The following is a 20739-nucleotide window of genomic DNA, read 5'->3' on the forward strand; positions in this document are numbered from 1 at the left end:
CGGCCTAGATTCTAATAATCAAGAACTTTTGTAGCTGTGACAAAATATTTACCTTTCTCTCCACTGTTATTAGCCAGAATTCTCGGAAAGCGCCAGAGATTTCCCGTTCCCACAGCGCAGCCCACACAGCTGATGATGAGGCCGAGTTTGGAGGAGAACCTGCCGGCCCTGTCTGTGTCCGGGTGCGACTCGGACGTAGTTTGGAAAATAGCCTCCAGTTCTGAGTGATCAGCATCCTACAGTGTAGACAAAATATGTGGTCAAAACAATGACATAACGCATTTCAAACATACTGTAAATGCAGAAACTTTCGCTATGTTCGCGGTTTTCGCGGCGCGCGGCCACTTCATCACGAAACCATCGCGAACATTTTTCCTTGGCAGTAAGAGACTACAATGCATGTTGCTACCGCGAACTTAAATCCCTGCGAACTTTAATGTATTTACGTTATAGATGAGTATTCAGAAGTAGAAACAAGGCCGACTAGGTGGTAAGGTGGGCTTATGGTTAAGGTTTTTGCCCTGGCATGTAAAGGTTATCTGTTATACCCCATAACGACTTACTTATTATTACGTAGCCTTAGATTAATTCTTAACCTGTACTTGACAAAAACATTTGCAAAATTGTAACTAAACCTAATACATAAACATAATTTTATCGTATGAAATCAAAATTGAACTATCTTCGAATTCTTGATTCAACAAATGCCCTTTGTTTTGAAAGCAGAAGTCTTGTTAGAGCAGTATATCTCACATGTCTTAGTAGTAGACTTTAAATCTAGATGTGTATGTCTACGTTTGTTTACATTGGGGAGATCTATTGTGCCTATGGCCATTGCTATTCTGAGTGTCGAATCCCTAGGGAACGTTATCTGCTGTCCATGTTAAGGGTTTTGCATGAATGCCATTTCTTGATAAGAACTCAAACTTGTGTTTTCTTCTCCGTAAACCCAGAAGAGAACTAACTTAATGTTTCCTGTCTATTCATAAACTGAATATACGTATGGATAGAATAGACGTGTGTACCGCCACGAATTCTTTTCAGTGTGGAAACTGTGCTTTTTTTATGCACATGAATTACTGCCTATTGGAATACTGATAGATGGAAGGTAGTTCAGGGCTAAGGATTATATTATAGTCACATAGGATAGGAGATAGAAATAGGAACTGAATGTTGTTTAGTTGTCTGCGACAGACATCAATGTAACCAATCTCTGCAAACATGATATCCATACACATGATTTTTGTTTTGTCTATTCGTATAGATGATACAATCTCTAGAATATCTTTTTACATGGAATGACATCGTTGTACAATTTAACATTCTTTTTACAGTTTTTAGACCACTTGCAAACAGGTGTGTGGTGGAATGTCGTGGTTGGGGAGGGGGGCACAATAATGTGTGAACTAAATTTGAGTTCATGTGTACAGTTTTACTAACGACATCAGAAGCAGAATTGAGCCGAAATCTAATCATGCAAGTAAAGGACATTAAAAAATAAACTTACGACGTGTAATAAGTAAGATAGAAGTGTTCAAACTCACCTTCTTGACTAGTCTTATTCTCTCAGATTTTCCTTCGTCCGCCATCTTTAATTAACTGGTTGCTCAATTAAATCCGTACAACTGAATCCATTCAATGAAGCTTGGTCAGACTACTGCGTAGAAAAACCGGTTCTATGTACACGTCATGTGGGTAAGTCCTGGAGGCACGTGTAACACTAGTTCACCTTTATCCGCAGGGTTACCTTTATTCGTTGTTTACTCACACGGTATTATAAGGGCTATCAAGTCGATGGACGGTGGTTTCAAGTTGTAATATGTTCAAACTATTGTAGTTTGAAACTACCGTCCTAAATCCGTTTTTGAAAGCAGTGGATATAGGTTACCCTGCGAATAAAGGTGAACTAGCGTTATAGAAGACATACAACAATAACATAACGTCATTCTGTCTTGCAGGTTATCCTAGTATATATCTCATACCAAAAGCCATTTCACTATTTGATCAAATCGGGAAATAACTGCTCAAAATTATTTATAGACAAATCTTCTGGTAAACATAATTACTCGAAGATGACTTGCTATTCGTGCTTTACTAAAAAAATAACTGCAATTAACATATATCAATATATACTAACTTACCATTTTACGGCTGAAATTGGATGTAATTATTTTACGACTAGCTACAGCTACTAAGTAACTCGTTGTCAGGCAAGAACCATTTATTGAAGTTGAAGTAAATTCTACAGTGACTAAACCAAAAAGGTTTCTATTTTCGATATATCCGTGAATAGTGTCATCGGGTGTCAAACTATACACTGTCAGGCCTTTCATTGGCGTCATAGTGATTATGTAAGTACTTTATAATCCCACATTTTAGCGGGTAATTTGATTAAGCAATGGCATCCTCCAGTTGCGTTGATGTGTTTACTGGCACAAACAGTAATTCAACATGGCGCAGATGACGTCAAATGAAAGTCTGAGTGTATACTGGGTAATGCCACCTAGCAGTGGGACTCTGTATTGCAGGAAGGCTGTAAAGCAGTCGAATAGATCACAGCTAATCACTATTGTCTGTGGAAAGCCAAATGTCATGTACATATGCACATGAGTCTTTTTGCATGATCCTTTCCCACTTCCCTAATGTTAATCATATTAATTACGTGCATTCTGTGAGAAGTGTTTTTTAATTCTCCTGTCCATTTGACAGATGAGGAGGCAGACAGGCATTTGCCTGACCTGCACATGACTTTTTATGGTGAAGGAGGGGTGGTGTGCAATTCCTTCTCCACCCTCTCCTCTATTGGAGCACTAAGTCTCACAGGGGCAGAACTGTCTGCAACGTGTGAGGCGGCTCCAGCAGATGCAGCTTTGTTGTTCAGAGTATCTCCAAGGAGGACTTCCAACCAAGGATGTAAGGGGTTCCTCTACCCCGACTCGTGTGCCATGGCGGGTGCGTCATGCCCGAGCATGCCCCTAAGGCCTATACACCTTTCTCACGCGGCGGCCATGATAGATCCAAGAAGAGGTCAATGAGGCAAACAGACAAAACTTATTTCTAAAATCAGGTCCCATTTAGTTTTCCCCCAAACCACACAAATTTTCATGATTTAAGATGGAATAATAAATATTACAAGAAGTGTTATGCACCGAAAAATGTAGCAATTTAGAGTAGTGTAGACTGACCCCATAGTCCCTTAAGAGATGCAAAATAAAAACATAATAATGCAAATTTTTAACGAATTTGCAGCCATTCACTTATTGGTCGATTTCCTAATTGGCAGGCTACCATTGGTCGAACTGCTAATTATGATGGACAGCCTTTTGTTTGCCACATTGAACTCGTTTTAGATCTATCATGGCCGCCGCGTGAGAAAGGTGTATAAGGCCTATGAGAAGTGTAAATGTATGTAAAAACTATGTGCACGTGTTGGCACCCAATATCTGAGCTAAGCTACCTGGGTTTGCCATAAATTGTATTGTCTGCGCATGCGATCTCAATAAATTGAAATTAGAATTAAATCATATTACTAGGCCACATTAACTTGATTTTATGGCCGACATCCGCGCGCAAATGTTGTAATCACAGCCATATATCTTTCAGAAATTCAAGTTACGTAATACTAGTACATAGCGATCTCCAAACTGCATCGGGAAAGTTAGATGATCTTGAAAAAAACACACATAGTCTGTAGAATTCGTACAGCAATTACCTAACATGGATCTTTCAAAATTAGTATTTGAATAACAATCACCACAGTTAATAATGAATAACTCGTCATCGAAGACACATAAACATAAACATTATGTAAACATAATGGTAAATAATAACAATATGAAATAATAATCCAAAGAAAAGATTTGAAACTTGGTGAAGTATGGAATCTGTCCCTTCTTGAATAATGTTACAATTTGAATTGCAATACTATCAATTTCACAACACATATATAATTGTATTTAATAAATAATATAACTGTAACTAATAACATAATTGTAAACATCTTAGATAATCCGATGATAAACACAAGTTATTGTTTTGACATACATAGCCATAAACTACAAATAACTGACGAATAAATGCATACTGATATAAAAAAGGAAACTTTCGAAAATGAAAACAAAGACTTACATTAGAGTCCATTCCGAGACACCATGAGGGTTTTTAGACAATAATTGTAATAAGTTGTAAATATTTTGAATAAAAGAATATCTAAGCTCCAACAATTATAATTTTTTCAAAAATATTAATATGGAATTTTGAATCTATTTGAATTCCTTTGAATACTTTGGAAACATTTTGAAAGATATCACACAAAAATCTCTTTATTTACAATAATTTTCAAACATCTGCAGGATTCTTTCACTTTTAGAAATATTTACAAAAAAATGGTAAACTTTGCCAAATGGTAGAATTAATTTATTGCCCCATAAAAGTTAGCCCCTTTTGTCTGCCTGGTATGTTTTTAGATTTCACTGATGGGCACTGGTGGGTCCTTTGTGGTAGGCCATTGACATGACACCCAACCATACTTTGCAAGGATGTGTGAATTACTTTCTTCCTACCCCACTGACCCAATATTACAAAAAATGGTAGAAAATGGTAAATAATGGCAAAATGCTGTTACCATTGTTTACAAACTGTTAGAAGTATTCTGTTCCACATCATGAATATTTCAAAGGTTTTACAGACTGGGGAAAATATTTAGAAAGTTCAAATAGCATTAGAAATATTTCAAAAGTATAAAATCTCCTGGATATATAATTGAAACCAATTGAAACCATTTGTAAATGATGACAATGGCAACCCTCGCGGTGACTCGGAATCGACTCTATAAAATTAAAAGCTAATAAGTTATTTGTCTATATTCCAACGCAATTGCTTTCTTCTAATAGTTTTAACTTTTCATATTCTAAATTGTCAAGCTCCTGCTCTTCTACAGTGTTGTTACAGTTACTGTTACATGTACAACACTTTAAACCGGGTAAGTTGCTCTGCAGGGATATAAGCGATGACCAATGCCGGGATACTGATGTCCGGTACTTTACGAAGAGTACATTGAGTCCCACCAAAAGGATGACCAGTGCGGTCCACTGTGGATGAAAAAATGAAAGAAAAATAATTTATTTGCATGATTTAATTTCTCTCTCTCTCTGTGTGTGTGTGTGTGTGCGTGTGTGCGTGTTTGTTTGTGTGTGTGTGTGTGTGTGTGTGTGTGTGTGTGTGTGTGTGTGTGTGTGTGTGTGTGTAGACAGCCTAGGTTTTCGTTAGATATATACAGAAATTTATATACATGCATTTATGTTTATATAATGCAGCACAACATACATAAAAATTATTTATTTTTCCTACGCTTTTTTTATACATTTGCCTATTTTAGTTTTATGGAAGTTATGGCATCTAAATACTAGTACATATACTAGTACAAATCTGTTTGTAGCATTAAGTCTGTTTAAATCTGTTGTACTTGGTTCGGGAAATGTGAATAACTCATTAAGTAAAATAGAGTATCTAGAACATTCCATTATAAACTGATTTTTTTTTAAATATTTATAGGAACTCGCGATCGTGTGAATTTTACCTCCAGAATGGCGGTCATCAGGGACTGGTTCCCCAGCTGGTACCACGGCACATCGGCGGACCGGACGGTCTGTACCACCCACCACACCAGCAGTACCAGGCCGTTCAGTAGGAGGACGTACCTGCAAAATATTTACTGGTTTATTATTATCCCCATGAAAAATGAAGATGTTTGTGTGTGTTTGTGTGTTTGTGTGTGTGTGTGTGTGTGTGTGTGTGTGTATGTGTGTGTGTATGTTTGTGTGTGTTTGCTATGGTCTTGTTCAGATAATAATGAAGCACATTGGTTCATTCAAATTGGCTCATTTAAACTTTTTTTTGTCCAAAAACAAATTATAAATGCAAGTGAGTATACCCAAGGTGGAAATAGATGAAAACTACAACAAAGAGAAGTCATGATTTGCTACTCACTTTGTCAGATAGTCGAAAACGCTGGGTAATTTCCAGTCACTTCCATCTTCTGCCTATAAAGGGAAATAAAAGTTAAAGTTATATATTCGTGTGATAGGATGTTTTCTTACAACAACAACAACAGGTATTAAGTATTGCTAAGCTCTTCCGCCAGCCCAATACAACTACCTCACAGTTTCATCGTGAATTATAGTTACAAAGACGTAATAAGACGTCGTGTAAATGATTGAATAACCGCAGGGAGACAAAAACGAGCCCGGAGACAGTTCTTTATATTTATGCTTACTTTGCCTCCCCCCCTCCCCCAAACAACATGGAGGTCAAGCGACTCGGTATGTGGGTTTTAGTAAGTAAGTATTTGATGGCCGCCACCTACGGACGCATGTAAGTGGCGTCTCTCCAGTGCCGCGTGTTTTTCATAGTTAAACTCCGTTTGTGTCACCCCACGAAACCTGTGTGAGCACCGTGATGGGCCTGACAGTTAAAGAAAAGGAGGAGGTGATCCCCAACCTCATAGACGCTCGTATTAAAGGTCTACTACGTAGTTTTTTGCGCTCAAATTTGAAATATTCTAGAACTAAGAAATTTCAGATTTACTACCACTTTTTGACAGTTTTTGACACTTTTGTGTCATTTTTTCACGTTTGCAACGTAAATGATTGGTCTACAAAACATTCTGCTCTAGGCCCACTGTAACCTGTTGACCTCCCTAGTTAGACCAAGTTGGTTAGACCCTCCTGTTTGTAAAACAGCTTGCCACCAGTAGGTCCCCCGGGGTGGGGTAATCAGTTAGCACATGCATGGCAGACTGCAGATAAACAACACAATGGAGATCTTCTTCTTTGGAAACACCCATATCTAATCATTCTAAAATACCATATAATCATGAACTTATTAGTCTATTTTGTAGGGTATCAACAAGCTGAGGTCATATTTCCTTCAAAACTGCAAGAAACCTTGTACAGAAAACTAACCTACTGTACTCAAAGGAAACTGTCAACTGGCCCCCCACTGGGAAGCCAGACTGATAAGGAACACCAGCCAGGCAGTGACCAGGCCTGAACCCATCTATTTGTTGGAAGATCACAATTTTGTACATGCTTATTTGGTGCAATGATGTCGCAGCGTCTCTCCCTAAATATTGGTATGCAATGCTATAGGGTTGATTGAACTAACAATGTAAAGAAAAAGTAGGAAAAGCCACTTTTTGTTTTGTTCAAATATTACGTAGTAGACCTTTAAAGCAACTATTGAGGCTGCTCTGGTTACTGCTCTCAAACAGAGCGATGTTCTTGCCACCATTGTGCCTACCATCGTCAGCGCAGTGAAGGAGTCTGTGCGCTCATCCATCCAGGATGAGCTGAAGAAGTTGCAGGACCAGCTTGTGCAGCAGGAAAGGAAGTGTACCTCACTCCAAGAAGCCTACAACAACCTTGAAGCAAAATACAACGACCTAGAGCAGTATTCCAGGCGTAATTGCATCGTCATCTCTGGAATTCCAGAACCACCTGTGAATGAGGGCGCGGATAATGTCGTGATGGAGCTCGTCAACAACAAGCTGAAATGTGACCCGCCTATCAACAACCAACACATCGACAGGTCCCATCGCCTTGGCAAGCCGCGCACCGACGGTAAACCACGTCCTGTCATCGTAAAGTTTGTCTCCTACCGTCAGAAGTCCGCCGTTATGCGCGCCAAGACCAAGGTCGACGCCAGAGATGTTCTCAGGAAAGACAAAGTGTACATCAACGACAACCTCACAAAGGGAAACATGCAGCTTCTGAAAGAGGCTCGGTCACTAGTCAAGTCAAATCATCTAAACCAGTCATGGTCGTATGACGGAAAGATTTTTGTGAAGACTTTGAACGGTCAGAGACAAATGATCTTCAAGCAAGCTGATCTGGACATCTTCCGTACAGCGTAATCTGCTCAGCGGCACTGACAACTGACTATTCCAAGTCATTGACTGTAATGTCTCTGCCATCGTTTACTTGTGTTATTCTATTGTATGGTTATCTTGTGAGATCGTGTTCTTCTATGTGTACAGCAATGGGTAAGTCTAATTCATTTATTGACGGGTCAATACTTCTGAATAGATTGCAGAGAGGGTGCGCGAAGCCGCTTTCATAGGTCTTGATATGTACAGGGCAGTCATTGGTTTGTTTTCTGCACATTCACGCCTAATTTCTAAGGAAAGATTTAGACTTACACTGAATCTAGATATCTTCCTATCCTACACTACTGTTTTCATATCTTTTGTAGTAATTTTACTAGCGGGAGACGTCCATCCCAATCCAGGGCCAGTTTGCCGTAAACAGTTTAACGTTATGCATCTAAATGTCAATAGCCTAGTAGCTGGCACTAAGATGGACGAACTATCTGCTCTAGCTGTTAGACTCAACCTCGATGTTATTGCTGTATCAGAAACTTGGTTGGGAGATCCTGTTGATTCTTTTGCAATTTCTCTTGACGGTTTTCAGTTGCCAGTCCGTCGTGACAGAAATAGGCATGGTGGCGGTGTCCTCATTTACATATCTGACCAGATAGCGTACAAGCGACGCTTAGATCTGGAATCACCGTCTGTTGAATGCATTTGGCTTGAACTCTTTGTAGGACGCAGCCGTTTACTCTTTTCTGTCTACTACCGGCCACCTGGCCAGGATTCCAAAACTGTTGATGAATTTGTTGACTTGTTTAGTGACTCAGTATTCACAGCTGAATCCTCTCAACACGATGGCATCATTGTCACAGGTGACTTTAATGCCAAACACGAGGCATGGTGGGCCCATGACCCAATCACTTCGGTCGGCACAAAACTATTGCAAGCTTCTAAAATGTTAAATCTCACACAGGTGATAAAGGAGCCAACGTGCGATTTGTCACGGTCTCCCTCCCTGATTGACCTTCTATTCATCAACGAGAAAAAACTTATCAAGTCTACCTCTGTGTTATCTCCCCTCTCTCCGGATGCCACCATAGCCCTATTGTCGCTACTATTAACTTGTCACTCAGGCCCCCTCGTCCTTATGTCCGTACCATCTGGGATTATTCCAAAACCGATCACAGCTTGCTGGAACTCTTCTCGTCTGAGCCAATATGGCATGAAGTTTTCTATTGTGATACTGTTGAAGAAGCAAGCAAGAAGTTGATGGAACTGATTTTGGAAGCCAAAATTAAAAGTGTGTCTCATAAGGACATTCTCGTTAGACCACGTGACAAACCTTGGATTTCACCTGACATTAGACGCTTAATGCACCAGAGAGACAAGTTGCATAAGAAAGCCAAGTTAACGAACAGCCCTATTCATTGGTCTTCATATCGTCTTATTAGAAATAAACTTGTCCATCAGTTATCACTAGCCAAGTCTAGTTATCACAACCGCCTGGTTGCCTCCTTAAGTAGTTCCCCCTCATCCAACAAAAAGTGGTGGCACATTGTGAAACATTTCTACCAAAGTAAAGTTAATTCTACTATTCCACCGCTTAAGTCTGGCAACTGTTTTATAACCGATTCAAGAGAAAGGCAACTATGTTTAATTTGTATTTCTCTTCTCAGGCCTCAGTGGATGACTCCAGTGCTAGACTTCCACCCCTTGATTTCCTTACTAGTGATGTCACAGTGTGTTACATCAGCTGCTGAGATAGAACTTTATGTCTCAGATTTAGAAGTATCTAAAGCATGTGGCTATGATAATGTAGACAATCGTTTTCTTAAATCCATATGTCCCTATATCTCTGACAAAATTGCATATGTTTTTAACTTGTCTCTAAATCACAGAGTCTGCCCTGAATCCTGGAAAAGAGCAAATGTGGTACCAATTTTCAAAAAGGGGGACCCCGAGGATGTGTCGAATTACCGACCTGTATCCCTACTCCCCTGTTTGTCTAAAATCCTTGTTAAAAAATTGTATTTAAACACTTGTACAACCACCTGATGTCCCAAAACTTATTATATTCTCTCCAGTCTGGATTTATCCGTGGAGATTCAACAGTAGGCCAACTTGTTTGTGTAACTGACAAAATTCTTGAAGCTCTTGACTCTAATAGAGAGGTCCGAGCGGTTTATTTAGATTTTTCACGTGCATTTGACAAAGTTTGGCATAAGGGCATTATTTTCAAGCTTCAAAGAAATGGGGTCGAGGGTCCGGTCCTAAATTGGTTCCACAGCTATCTTTCTGATCGTGTACAAAGAGTAGTTATAGATGGCCAGCACTCACATTGGTGTAATATTCGCGCAGGCGTACCACAGGGTTCTGTATTAGGCCCCCTCTTATTTCTTGTTTACATCAATGATATGGTGGACGATTTATCATCTTGCCCGTTTCTCTTTGCAGATGATAGTTCTTTAGTAGATATAGTGGATAGCCCAACCAAAACTGCGTCAAGTCTAAATTCTGATCTTAGTAAGATATCATCTTGGGCTTCCACGTGGCTTATGAAACTGAATCCTTTAAAAACTGAGGAAATGTGTTTTTCCAGGAAAATCGATCCCCCTTGCCATCCTCCCCTTTTTCTTGACAACTGTGTCATTCAATCTGTAAAAGACCACAAGCACATTGGTGTTTTTCTCACGTCCACCATGTCTTGGGAAAAACATATTACACACATGATTGCCAAAGTATCAAAACGTGTGTCCACACTGAACAAACTTAAATTTAAATTGCCACGACATGTACTCGAAGTTATCTACAAGTCCTTCATTCGTCCACTTCTTGAGTACGCCGACATAGTATGGCATGGCTGCACTATATCGGGCTCCCGACGTATAGAGAGAGTACAATATGAGTTCTCACTCACAGTATCAGGTGCTGTGAGAGGATCCTCATATTTGTCACTCCTTTCTGAACTTCGGTGGGAAAAACTGTCTGACCGTCGCCATATTCACTCTTTGTCAATGTTTCATAAAATTGTTCATGGTCACACTCGTCAGTATCTTCAGGAGTTGATCACTCCTGAAGTCTCTGCCTCTACTCCCTACAACCTTCGTAACAAACACAATTTACAGCCACCGACTTGTACCACAACTCGTTACCAAAGGTCCTTTATTCCGTATTCTACATATCACTGGAATGGTCTTGATATAGCTGTACGGTCATTTAATCCTTCAACATTCAAAAACTACTTAATAAAATTGGTTCGCCCTTCCCCTAACACACATTTTAGTCACGGCCCCAGGTGCGTTTTACTCACACGCCTCCGCATCGGGACCTGTAGTTTGAACTTTAGCTTATCCACACGTAATTTAGTCGATAGTCCTTCTTGTAGCTGTGGCTCCCGATGTGAAAGCGTTGCCCACTATTTATTGTACTGCCCTAACTACAACCAACTTAGAAAAACCCTTCTCTGCAATCTTCGAGGCCTTTTAACCCTTGATTTGAAAACTATGTCTGACCCAGTCTTAACTCAACTTTTACTCAGGGGTTCACCCACTTAACCAACAGAAACAAATACCCATATTATGCAGATTACACAGACATACATACTCTAGACCAACCGTTTTCAAACTGATTGAACATTCTGCTTTAAATCTTGTATGTATATTTATTTATTGGATCCGTCACCCCACTGCTGTACTACTGCTTTATTTGATCTCACATTGTTTTGTCCTTTGTTTATTTTATTTTCAAATGTCCTAGTGGTAATGTTAATATTAGCTTTGCTAGAGTGCATTTACCACTGTGTCTTGTCTTATATGTATACCAATAAAAACAAAAAAAAGTATTTGTACCTGATTGAGCATGTTCAAACGGAAGTTCTTGGCGCCATATCTCCAGAGGAGGTAAATCATGGAGAGTCCGGAGAAGATCAGTCCAGCGCTCCAAACGAAGTCCTGTAGTAAAAAAAAACAACATGGTAGTGCACTTGAATTATTTTCCGTCGATCTCCAACAATTCTACGCTTCTTTAGTGGCAAATGTAGGTGAGGGCTTTTGTACACCAATCCACACATAGAATTAACAGATTAGCCGAAGAGGCTCGTTGGGTGTCCCTAAACACCATCACGGAAATTTGTGTACAGTGAATTTCCCAAACGCACAACACCGGGGCTTGGCGAGTATCGAACTCGGGACCTCTAGATTCTGAGCCCAACACTCTACCAGTTACGCCACACGCAAACAACTAATAAACAACTAATAAACAACTAAACAACACGCAACAAAATCGTGTCACAAATTAAAGTATATTTTACACGGTTGAAATATGAAGTAGTAACTTTTAAAGGTAGTTGACCTGCCGTTACCACGTATTTTACAGAATCCCTTCCAGTGAATAATGTTGATTTGAACATAAATTCTTACCTGATTAACGAGAACGTTTATGTTTACGGCGCTCGGAATCCCCAAAAGGAAAGTCAGTGTTGCGATGACCCCTACTGCAACGCCTCTTTTCACTGCAAAAATCATCAATGTAATGGTATAAGTTAGACGATATTCAATGGCGTGGGTTCAATGTATACAAAATTAAGTTGCAATGTAAAAAAAGAACAGTGGGTACAATATAGGAAATGTACATGCAATGTAACAAAGCATTCGGTTTAAACAGTAGGCGCAATGCAAAAGAAATATAAAGTGTGACAAAACATTATGCATTTAAAAAAAAGGTGCAATGTAACAAAATGGCAGGTGCAATGCAGTGATAGCAAAAACGGTAAGTGCAATGTAGCAAATAAATCACATATCAGCATTCAGTTAAAAGACAAAAGAACACATAATATACATTGTACTGAGAAATTACGAACCTCCCCAGTCGACCATGGCCTGTACAGAGGTATTCATGAGGGTGATGAAGTTGCCAAAGGTTGCTATGACAACAGCCAGGAAGAACAGTGACGCCATCACGCGGCCACCTGTCATGGTGGAGAATAGGATTGGCAGCCTGGGAACGAGAATAATACATTTCTCTCATTGGTTGTTTGCACTCACATGCCTATGTTGTAAACATTGTCCGCCATGTTGGATGTTTATACCAGGAGGCCCAGGAGGCAGTTGCCAAGTAAAGTTTTATTGTGTGTGTACTTTGTAGTCACGCTATAAACATATATGCTGTACTTATAGATTGACTCTTCCAGATTCAAATCAGACGACAGTTGAGACGTCATATGGCAACCTATAAGTGGTTGTGATAAAAATGTGTCTTAGACAAGTGCACCTTGTCATCTTCATCTTATTGATTGTACATGTTTTTCCAATGACATATTTTAATCATACAATGGAAAAAAAGGATTGTTATAACTTTTTTCATATAATGAAAATAGTGTATAGCAAATATTAAAACAAGAAAGTTAAAGATCAAAGTTTCTTGAAAAATAAGATTATGAGAAAGAGAAGAAACTACGCACCAGATAAAGGTAAGTCCAGTATTGGCTGGTCCATTGGTCCTGAGTAGTTCGACAATATCAGCCTGCGTGCCGTCAGGGTTGACTTTTGTGAATGTTGAGAAGACTGTACAGAACACTGTGACTCCAACTGTCAGGCTAAGCATAGAAAATAATGTCAATAAACTTTTCTGAGCTCAGTGTACATTGTATATAAGGATACTGTCACATGCACAAGTCATAAGAAGTGGTTTGTATCTCACCTAAACAAACTACGCTGAAAGTATGCATCACAAGTTATAGTGGAGGCAGTTGAGGGCAATGCTTTTATGTGCTCTGACTAACAATATAACGGGGGTCGCCCTAAGATGCCCCCTGCCATAAGATGCTCGGATTTTTTTTCTGATCTTATTATGCATAAGTACGCCGTGTTTGTTGTTGAAGGTTGAGAAGACTGTACATAACACTGTGACTCCTACTGTCAGACTAAACATAGGAAATAATGTCAATAAACTGTTGTGAGCTCTTTGTACATTGTATATAAGAATACTTTACATTCATGTCACAAGCCACTGACAGAAAAGCCTTATGTACCCTTGAACTCCTGAGGAAAACACAAGTGGTTTGTATCTCACCTAAACAAACTACGCTGAAAGTATGCATCACAAGTTATAGTGGACATTGGAGGGCAATGCCTTTGTGTGCTCTAACAATGTATAATGCATTGAGAGACAGATAGGGGGAGAGAAGAGAGAGACAGGTAGTATTTACCATGGTTCTTACTTACAGTGTTTAAACATTACATTTACTAATTTCCATTTTCCATAGTACACAACTGATATATTTGCTTTTAACTGTTTGGAGAGTTTTAAAGTCGCTTTACAGAGTGAAAGGAAATCATAGAGCCCGACAACATAACGATTAGAGATACAACGTGTGAGACCAAGTGGCATCTTACAACGTTACCAAGCAAGTACAAGCCCAGAACTTGTATTTCACTGCTTGACGGTTCCTGGCTATACCATTGAAACAAAAACAAAGCAATTGTACACAATAACAATAAACAATGATTCTCTAGAACATAGCAACACTAACCTGATAGTGCCGTTTGTGGCTGTTGTCCATATCACGTTTTTCACAGGCCCCATCTGACGGGACATACTTGTACCTAAGACGAGGAAAATGCCGAAAGCTGCGCCTGTGTCCCAAGCAACCTGCGACAAGGCTTCGATCCAGAGCTTAGGGCTCCCTAACAATCCTGCAGAAGGAAGGATATGATACTTGATGATTAGATAAAATGTGATTGTGTGGAAGCTTGTCCACTTGTCATCAATTTTGACCCTTATTCATCTCAAATCATTCTGGTGTAAGGAGACTTAGCTCTTTAATTGATGATTTTTATTTGCTTGTTCCTGTGGGCTAAATACAACAAATCCCATGATGGGATACTAAAGACTAAACACTATTACATGTAGTATATATTTAATATAGGTTTGACCTGACATGCTTTTCACTCTCTGGGTGGCCCCAAGAAAGGCTGCGAAAGAGACTAGGCTCTATGGGGCGTTGGACAGTAACACTCAATGGTCTACAATGGGATAACATCGGGTGGGCAGACTACTCTCTCTTCGCAGCCAGGGGCTGAATTGTGAGGAGCTTACAATAGGCGGGGCTAAATCGCAAGGGTCTGGAGCAAGCTGCCATTCGCGCCACTCAGGTGACCTCGAGCTCAATACGACTGTCGCAAGAGTCTGGAGCGAGCTGCCATTCAACGCTAACTCAAGTGCCCTCAATAGGTCGATTCGCGATTTTTAACCGGGAATATGCCGGGAAAGGAAATATGAAAGGAATATACTGTCATGGTGGAGAATAGGATGGGCAGCCTGGGAACGAGAATAATACATTTCTCTCATTGGTTGTTTGCACTCACATGCCTATGTTGTAAACATTGTCCGCCATAAGAAACCACCCCATATGTCTCAAATCACGAACCTACACTACAACTTCTGTACGCCAGACTGGGGTCGAGTGTAGCCTCCTTCACCGGCCTCTCTGGGAAGTATTGCAATTTTTTCCTTACAAACTTATTTTTTTGGGGGGGGGGGGGGGGTGGCGGTAGGTCGATTCGCGATTTTTAACCGGGAATATGCCGGGAAAGGAAATATGCCGGGAAAGGAATATACACCGGAAAGCTTGTACGGGCTAGGCGAAATCGGCTTCCCAGAGAGGCCGGTGAAGGAGGCTACACTCGACCCCAGTCTGGCGTACAGAAGTTGTAGTGCAGGTTCGTGATTTGAGACATATGGGGTGGTTTCTTATGTCGCGAAGGGTCTGTCTACGCTCGTGAAAGACTGCGAAAGAAGCTAGGCTCTATAAAGCATTGGGCAGTAACACGTTGTGGTCTACAGACTAAGCACTAGGTTACCCCAGTCTGGCGTACAGAAGAAGCCCAAACAAAGTGACAAAGTGTCAAAAATCCCTCAACTCTTATCTGTATTTCTGTACTTCGAAAACCGTCTCCGGGTTTTGAAATAAACGGCCAGACACTTTAAAGACAGCTCTATAGAGCGCTGGACAGTAACACTTTTTGGTCTACATTAGCGTACAGAAGAGGTGGCGCAGATTGGTCATTTTCAACATATGGGACAGTTTCTTATGTCGCGAAGGTCGTGGAAGGCCGCGAAAGAGGCTAATAGGCTTTATATACCGCTAGACAGTAACACTTACCCCAGTCAGGCGTACAGAAGAAGCCCAGCCCGACCCCGGCGTTGTTGAGAGTCAGAGCCCAGATGAGAGCGGTCAGCAGTAGGACGAGCAGCAGGGGTGTCATGGCGGTCATGGCCAGCTCAATACTCCCCACCCCCCGCCAGTTAGCTGCAGCACAGGCCGCGGTGATGACGAAGTGGAGGAGAACAGGCCAGTGACTCTCCTATTGTACGGGCGGTAAAGAAGGAATCGCAATACTTACTAGAATAGATAGAAGGTTACTTTGATAGTCCTTGCGAAGCACCATTTGGATATGTAAGTCATATTTATATTACCAAGAATATAGTTTTTAACACATCCGCATACACTGACACACACACAAACACACGCAATCTCACATACAGATACACACATACACAAACATACAGACACACACACGCACGCTCACATACAGACACACACGGCATACACGCACGCTCGCTCACATACAGATACACACACACACACACATATACACATACGCACACACACGCACACACACATGAACACACATACAACCTGGCATACACAGACACACACACAGCTTTTCGTAATGCGTAACACTAAGAAACATTTGCACTTACCTCTTCGAACTGTTGCCACGCCATGATACTCTTATCGTAACTTGTCGGAAGCGGATAAAAGACGCACACAATGGTGTAGAACACCGACCATCCGACAATCACTCCGAAGTAACAGCTAGAAAAATAAGGAATAATTCAGACAAAACGGCCACTAGTAGATTCTCAATTGCTACTAATATTAACATTGTTAACAATGTTCATGTTCTACAGGTAGAAAAAACATGGTTGGAGAGGGGAGATACTGTAAATACAGAAGTTTTTGCGGTGGTTTTATGTTCGTGGTTTTCGCACCGCGAACTTAAAACCACCGCGAACATTTTTCCATGGCGGTAAGAGACTACATGGTGCCACCGCGAACTTAAAACCACCGCGAGCAGTCCTTTTTTCCGCTACCACGAAATTAAATTCCCGCGAACTTAAATGCATTTACAGAGTACATCGATGAAGGTTAGACATTTAAATAATAACATACGGCAAAAAACAGTTACTACTTAAGCAACTGGGTATTGTTTTGAGGGGCAAGATATTACGCCTGTCAAAGTGAAAGCACACTCACGTAATGAGAAAGTTAAGACCAGCCATCCACCCCCCGAGCCATGTAGACTTCACCCCCAGAAGATCGTGGAACGCCATTGGTGGAGCTCTCCTGGTGAACCGACCAATGGAGACCTCTATGATAATGAGTGGGATAGACCACAGGAACAGGAACACCAACCACACCAGTAGAAACTGCAGACATCCTGGAAAAAGGCAATGATTACTTATCGAAAAACATGGTTAAATCTAAAGAAACAGACGGTATGTCTGCGATGGTGAGTTAAGTTTCTGTATATGCACAAGAACATAGGGTGGGAAGAGCTTGTGTATTTGTAATTGTCGGAGATGTACATGTAGCTATGAAGTTGTATATGCAAGTGTCACAATTATAACGTGTGTAATTATTGTTATTTTTCAATAAAGATTTTTAAACAAAAACCACAAGCCGTTGGGTGCAATCAGTCGATTGGGTAGGGTGTTCGCCTTGCATTCGCTAGGTCGTGAGTTCGATCCCCGCCGAGTCATACCATGCTTAGCACTCAGCATTCGGGAAAGAGTATGGAAGTTAACACACCACTACCAGTGGCCTAGCCCCTTGCTGTAGTAACTGAACAAAGTTGTGTGGCCCAGGGCTACTTAAACGGAGATGGGCGCCGCCTTATGCGCCATCAGGCGCGGTAAGGGCTGTGACTTGGACTTTTGACTGGTTCCTAAGTGTTACATTAGATATCCCACCAATGTCCATAGAAAGTTTTGGAAGAGGAGGTTGGCTTAAGGACTACAACTAGCTAGCCGCCATGCTAGACAGAGACGTATGGTTGGACATCGTTAATGGCACCTCATATGAGGATGAACTGAACTGAACTGAACTGAACTGTCAGTACACACGCGCTGAACGAAGTCCCAAGGGACGCGGCACGCAAAGAAAGGGGAGATGTAGAGGCTTATACTAGTATACTAAGGAGGTTAAAACTCCTTTATACTGAATACTTATGCCATTCTGTGTACGTGTATGTCCGTGAGTTCATTTCCCTGAGTAAAGCGGGACATCATCATCATGATCATCATCATCGTTCGGCTGCAGCGCAGGCGACTGCAAGCCTTCTCCAGTTCCGCCTATCAGCAGCGAGCTGACACAGAACAGTAAACACTACGTTACCTTGCTCGCCGCAGTTGTTGGCCAGTATGCGGGGGAACCTCCACAGACTCCCGCCGCCCACCGCGCTGATGAACGTTAGAAGCAGCCCGGCCTTGGATGAGAACATGGCGGCACCTCCTGATGTCTGCTGGGGGGACGTTTCACTGTCAGTATCTGATCCTGACCCGTCAGCGTCCTGGAGTGGAATGATTAGTAATCAGTGAACAAGTATATACATAACATCGACTATCATAATTCCACCAGGTGGCATAATACCGCCACCTCAAAAAATCTGGTATAGAGGTTTTGTCAAGATTGTCTTGAACACCGACTGTTAAATGTCTTAAATGTAATATATTTCAGATATGTACGTGTTAAAGACAATCTTGAGAAGGCCTCTATAACAACGTTTTTTGAGGTGGCGGTATAATGACAACTGGTGGAATTATGCGAATGTATGTCATATGTGCTCAGTATATGTGACACTACAAAAATATTATTCTGTTTAAGACAATTTTGATTTGAGTATACGGGTGACATCCTCTGAGAACACCTATGAAATCTATTAGTAAGTAGTCAGGAAGATTGAACAATGACTGAACACATATGAGTATGGAATACGAGTATGGAATACATAACAATAGACTGTCCAATTTTATCATTTCACCTTTTCTTCTTTGACCTTGGAATTTGCTTTGGGACTCTATGCTTTTGTGACATAATATCCGTTTTGCGACATTTTTAGTCAAATTGTAAGGCATTTATGTGCTCACTTTTACAACGGTTTTGTACGATTTAGAGCGTGGTCGAAAAGTTTTTTATTTTTTTATACGCCAAACGGATGAAAACTTATGCGCTTGCATATGTTATAATCATCTGAAACTAAAGTACCATTGCTAGTTTACGATACGAGCCGAAAAGATAGTTACATAATTATTATATCATAATCATGATACACAGTGACCTTTTGTCGCCGTGGACAGAAGGGCAGAAACTGGTGAAGCCGGTTCGGGGCACGGTCCTTAACAGCCTTTTAATTAAGGGTGCAGCCAAATTACATCGGTTAAGTAAATGACATCATAGTTTTTGTGTCGTGAAATCGAACCTAATTTCGTTGATCAAATCTAAAAAAAGCTAAAGCAGTTGCAAATTGTTACAAAAATAAAAGATTTTAAACGCTATATCTCCATCGTCTTGTTGTAATTGTTAAAGATTCGAAAACGTATTAGAGTTTATATTCTTGTGACGTTAAGAATTAAAGCAAATTAGATCTTACGTTAAGTTACTTTCTTAGGATTTTCTCCAAAGAATTTGCCAATAAGGAGAACTAAGTTTTGTTCCATACACGAAATGCTGTCATATTATAAGAACGCTCTCAACCATGGCTTGCCTTAGGCTTTTCGTACGAGGAATGTGACTGGGATCTGAGATGTCAATCGTATGTCACTGAGACAACGCTAGCTCACAAGTGCTCTAAATTTTGTTTAGAATCCAAATACATTCGCCACTATTTGTACATACTTGATACATGTAGTCAAATTTAAGCTGTCCCAAACTTATTTCACCAAAATACGTACATTTTCGACCAGCTGCGCTGCCTCGGATTCTCTGTCGTCCGCCATCTTAGCAAAATTACCTCATTAAAATGTGGTTGTTCAACTTTCAGGGGATTCTGGATACTCAAAGTGGGTCGTGTTTAAAGCATATCCAAAGCACTACTGTAAATGCAGAAATGTTCGCGGCGGATTAATGTTCGTGGTTTTCGCGGTGACCACTTCACCGCGAACTTAAAACCACCGCGAACATTTTTCTATTATGATATTAGACTGAAGTCTATGGTGTTACCGCGAACTTAAATCCACCACTAAAAGTCCTTTTTCCCGCTACTGCGAAATTAAATCCCCGCGAACTTAAATGCATTTACAGTATATTAGAACCGGAAAACTCCACTTTAGCAATATTTAGTACAGCTAGCCCATTATCAAACTTTAGTTTCGCCGACACACACACACACACATACACATACAATGTACACACAAACACACACTGGTACATACACACATGCACTGACACACATACTGACTGCGACACACACTGGCACACTTTAATGTGACACACACACACACAGAAAGAGAAAGATAGACAGACGAAGCCTAAAACATAACCCTATTTGTTTCTTTTAAGCAATCAGTATTACATTGTAACCTATTCTTATTTGTGATAAAAGTATACCTTGAGTGTGACCACAACATTTTTCATGAAGTTTTAACAAACTCAGTACTTATTGTAAAATCAAAAAAGAATTCTGTTTCGAAAAATATCTTTCACCTGTTCAAAACAAATTGTTTAGAAATAACCTAACGAGACTAAGGATTAGTGCACACACCTTACAAATTGAAAAGGGCCGACACTACAACATACCAGCCAATGAGAG

At 40.5% G+C, this 20739-nt stretch overlaps 2 protein-coding genes across 3 annotated transcripts in view; both read right to left on the minus strand.

Moving 5' to 3' along the window:
* LOC118404171 (uncharacterized sodium-dependent transporter YocR-like) overlaps positions 1–1710 on the minus strand; it is a 33541-nt gene extending 31831 nt beyond the window's left edge. For both annotated transcript variants that reach the window (XM_035803190.1, XM_035803189.1), the window contains exons 1-2: positions 1545–1710; positions 53–236 (exon numbers count right to left, since the gene is read on the minus strand). In XM_035803190.1, coding sequence (XP_035659083.1) covers positions 53–236; positions 1545–1589 — 229 coding nt within the window. In that variant the 5' untranslated portion in view covers positions 1590–1710. The remainder of the gene's footprint in view (positions 1–52; positions 237–1544) is intronic.
* Positions 1711–3479: 1769 nt separating this feature from the next.
* The window catches only part of LOC118404169 (uncharacterized sodium-dependent transporter HI_0736-like), a 58192-nt gene continuing 40932 nt past the window's right edge, over positions 3480–20739 (minus strand). The window contains exons 8-14 of the mRNA XM_035803188.1: positions 12726–12862; positions 12286–12377; positions 11716–11817; positions 5989–6041; positions 5579–5699; positions 4830–5090; positions 3480–4130 (exon numbers count right to left, since the gene is read on the minus strand). Of these exons, the coding sequence (XP_035659081.1) occupies positions 4860–5090; positions 5579–5699; positions 5989–6041; positions 11716–11817; positions 12286–12377; positions 12726–12862 (736 nt within the window). The 3' untranslated portion in view covers positions 3480–4130; positions 4830–4859. The remainder of the gene's footprint in view (positions 4131–4829; positions 5091–5578; positions 5700–5988; positions 6042–11715; positions 11818–12285; positions 12378–12725; positions 12863–20739) is intronic.

The sequence above is a fragment of the Branchiostoma floridae genome, chromosome 17, assembly GCF_000003815.2.
Source record: "Branchiostoma floridae strain S238N-H82 chromosome 17, Bfl_VNyyK, whole genome shotgun sequence".
In the NCBI taxonomy this organism is placed as follows: domain Eukaryota; kingdom Metazoa; phylum Chordata; class Leptocardii; order Amphioxiformes; family Branchiostomatidae; genus Branchiostoma; species Branchiostoma floridae.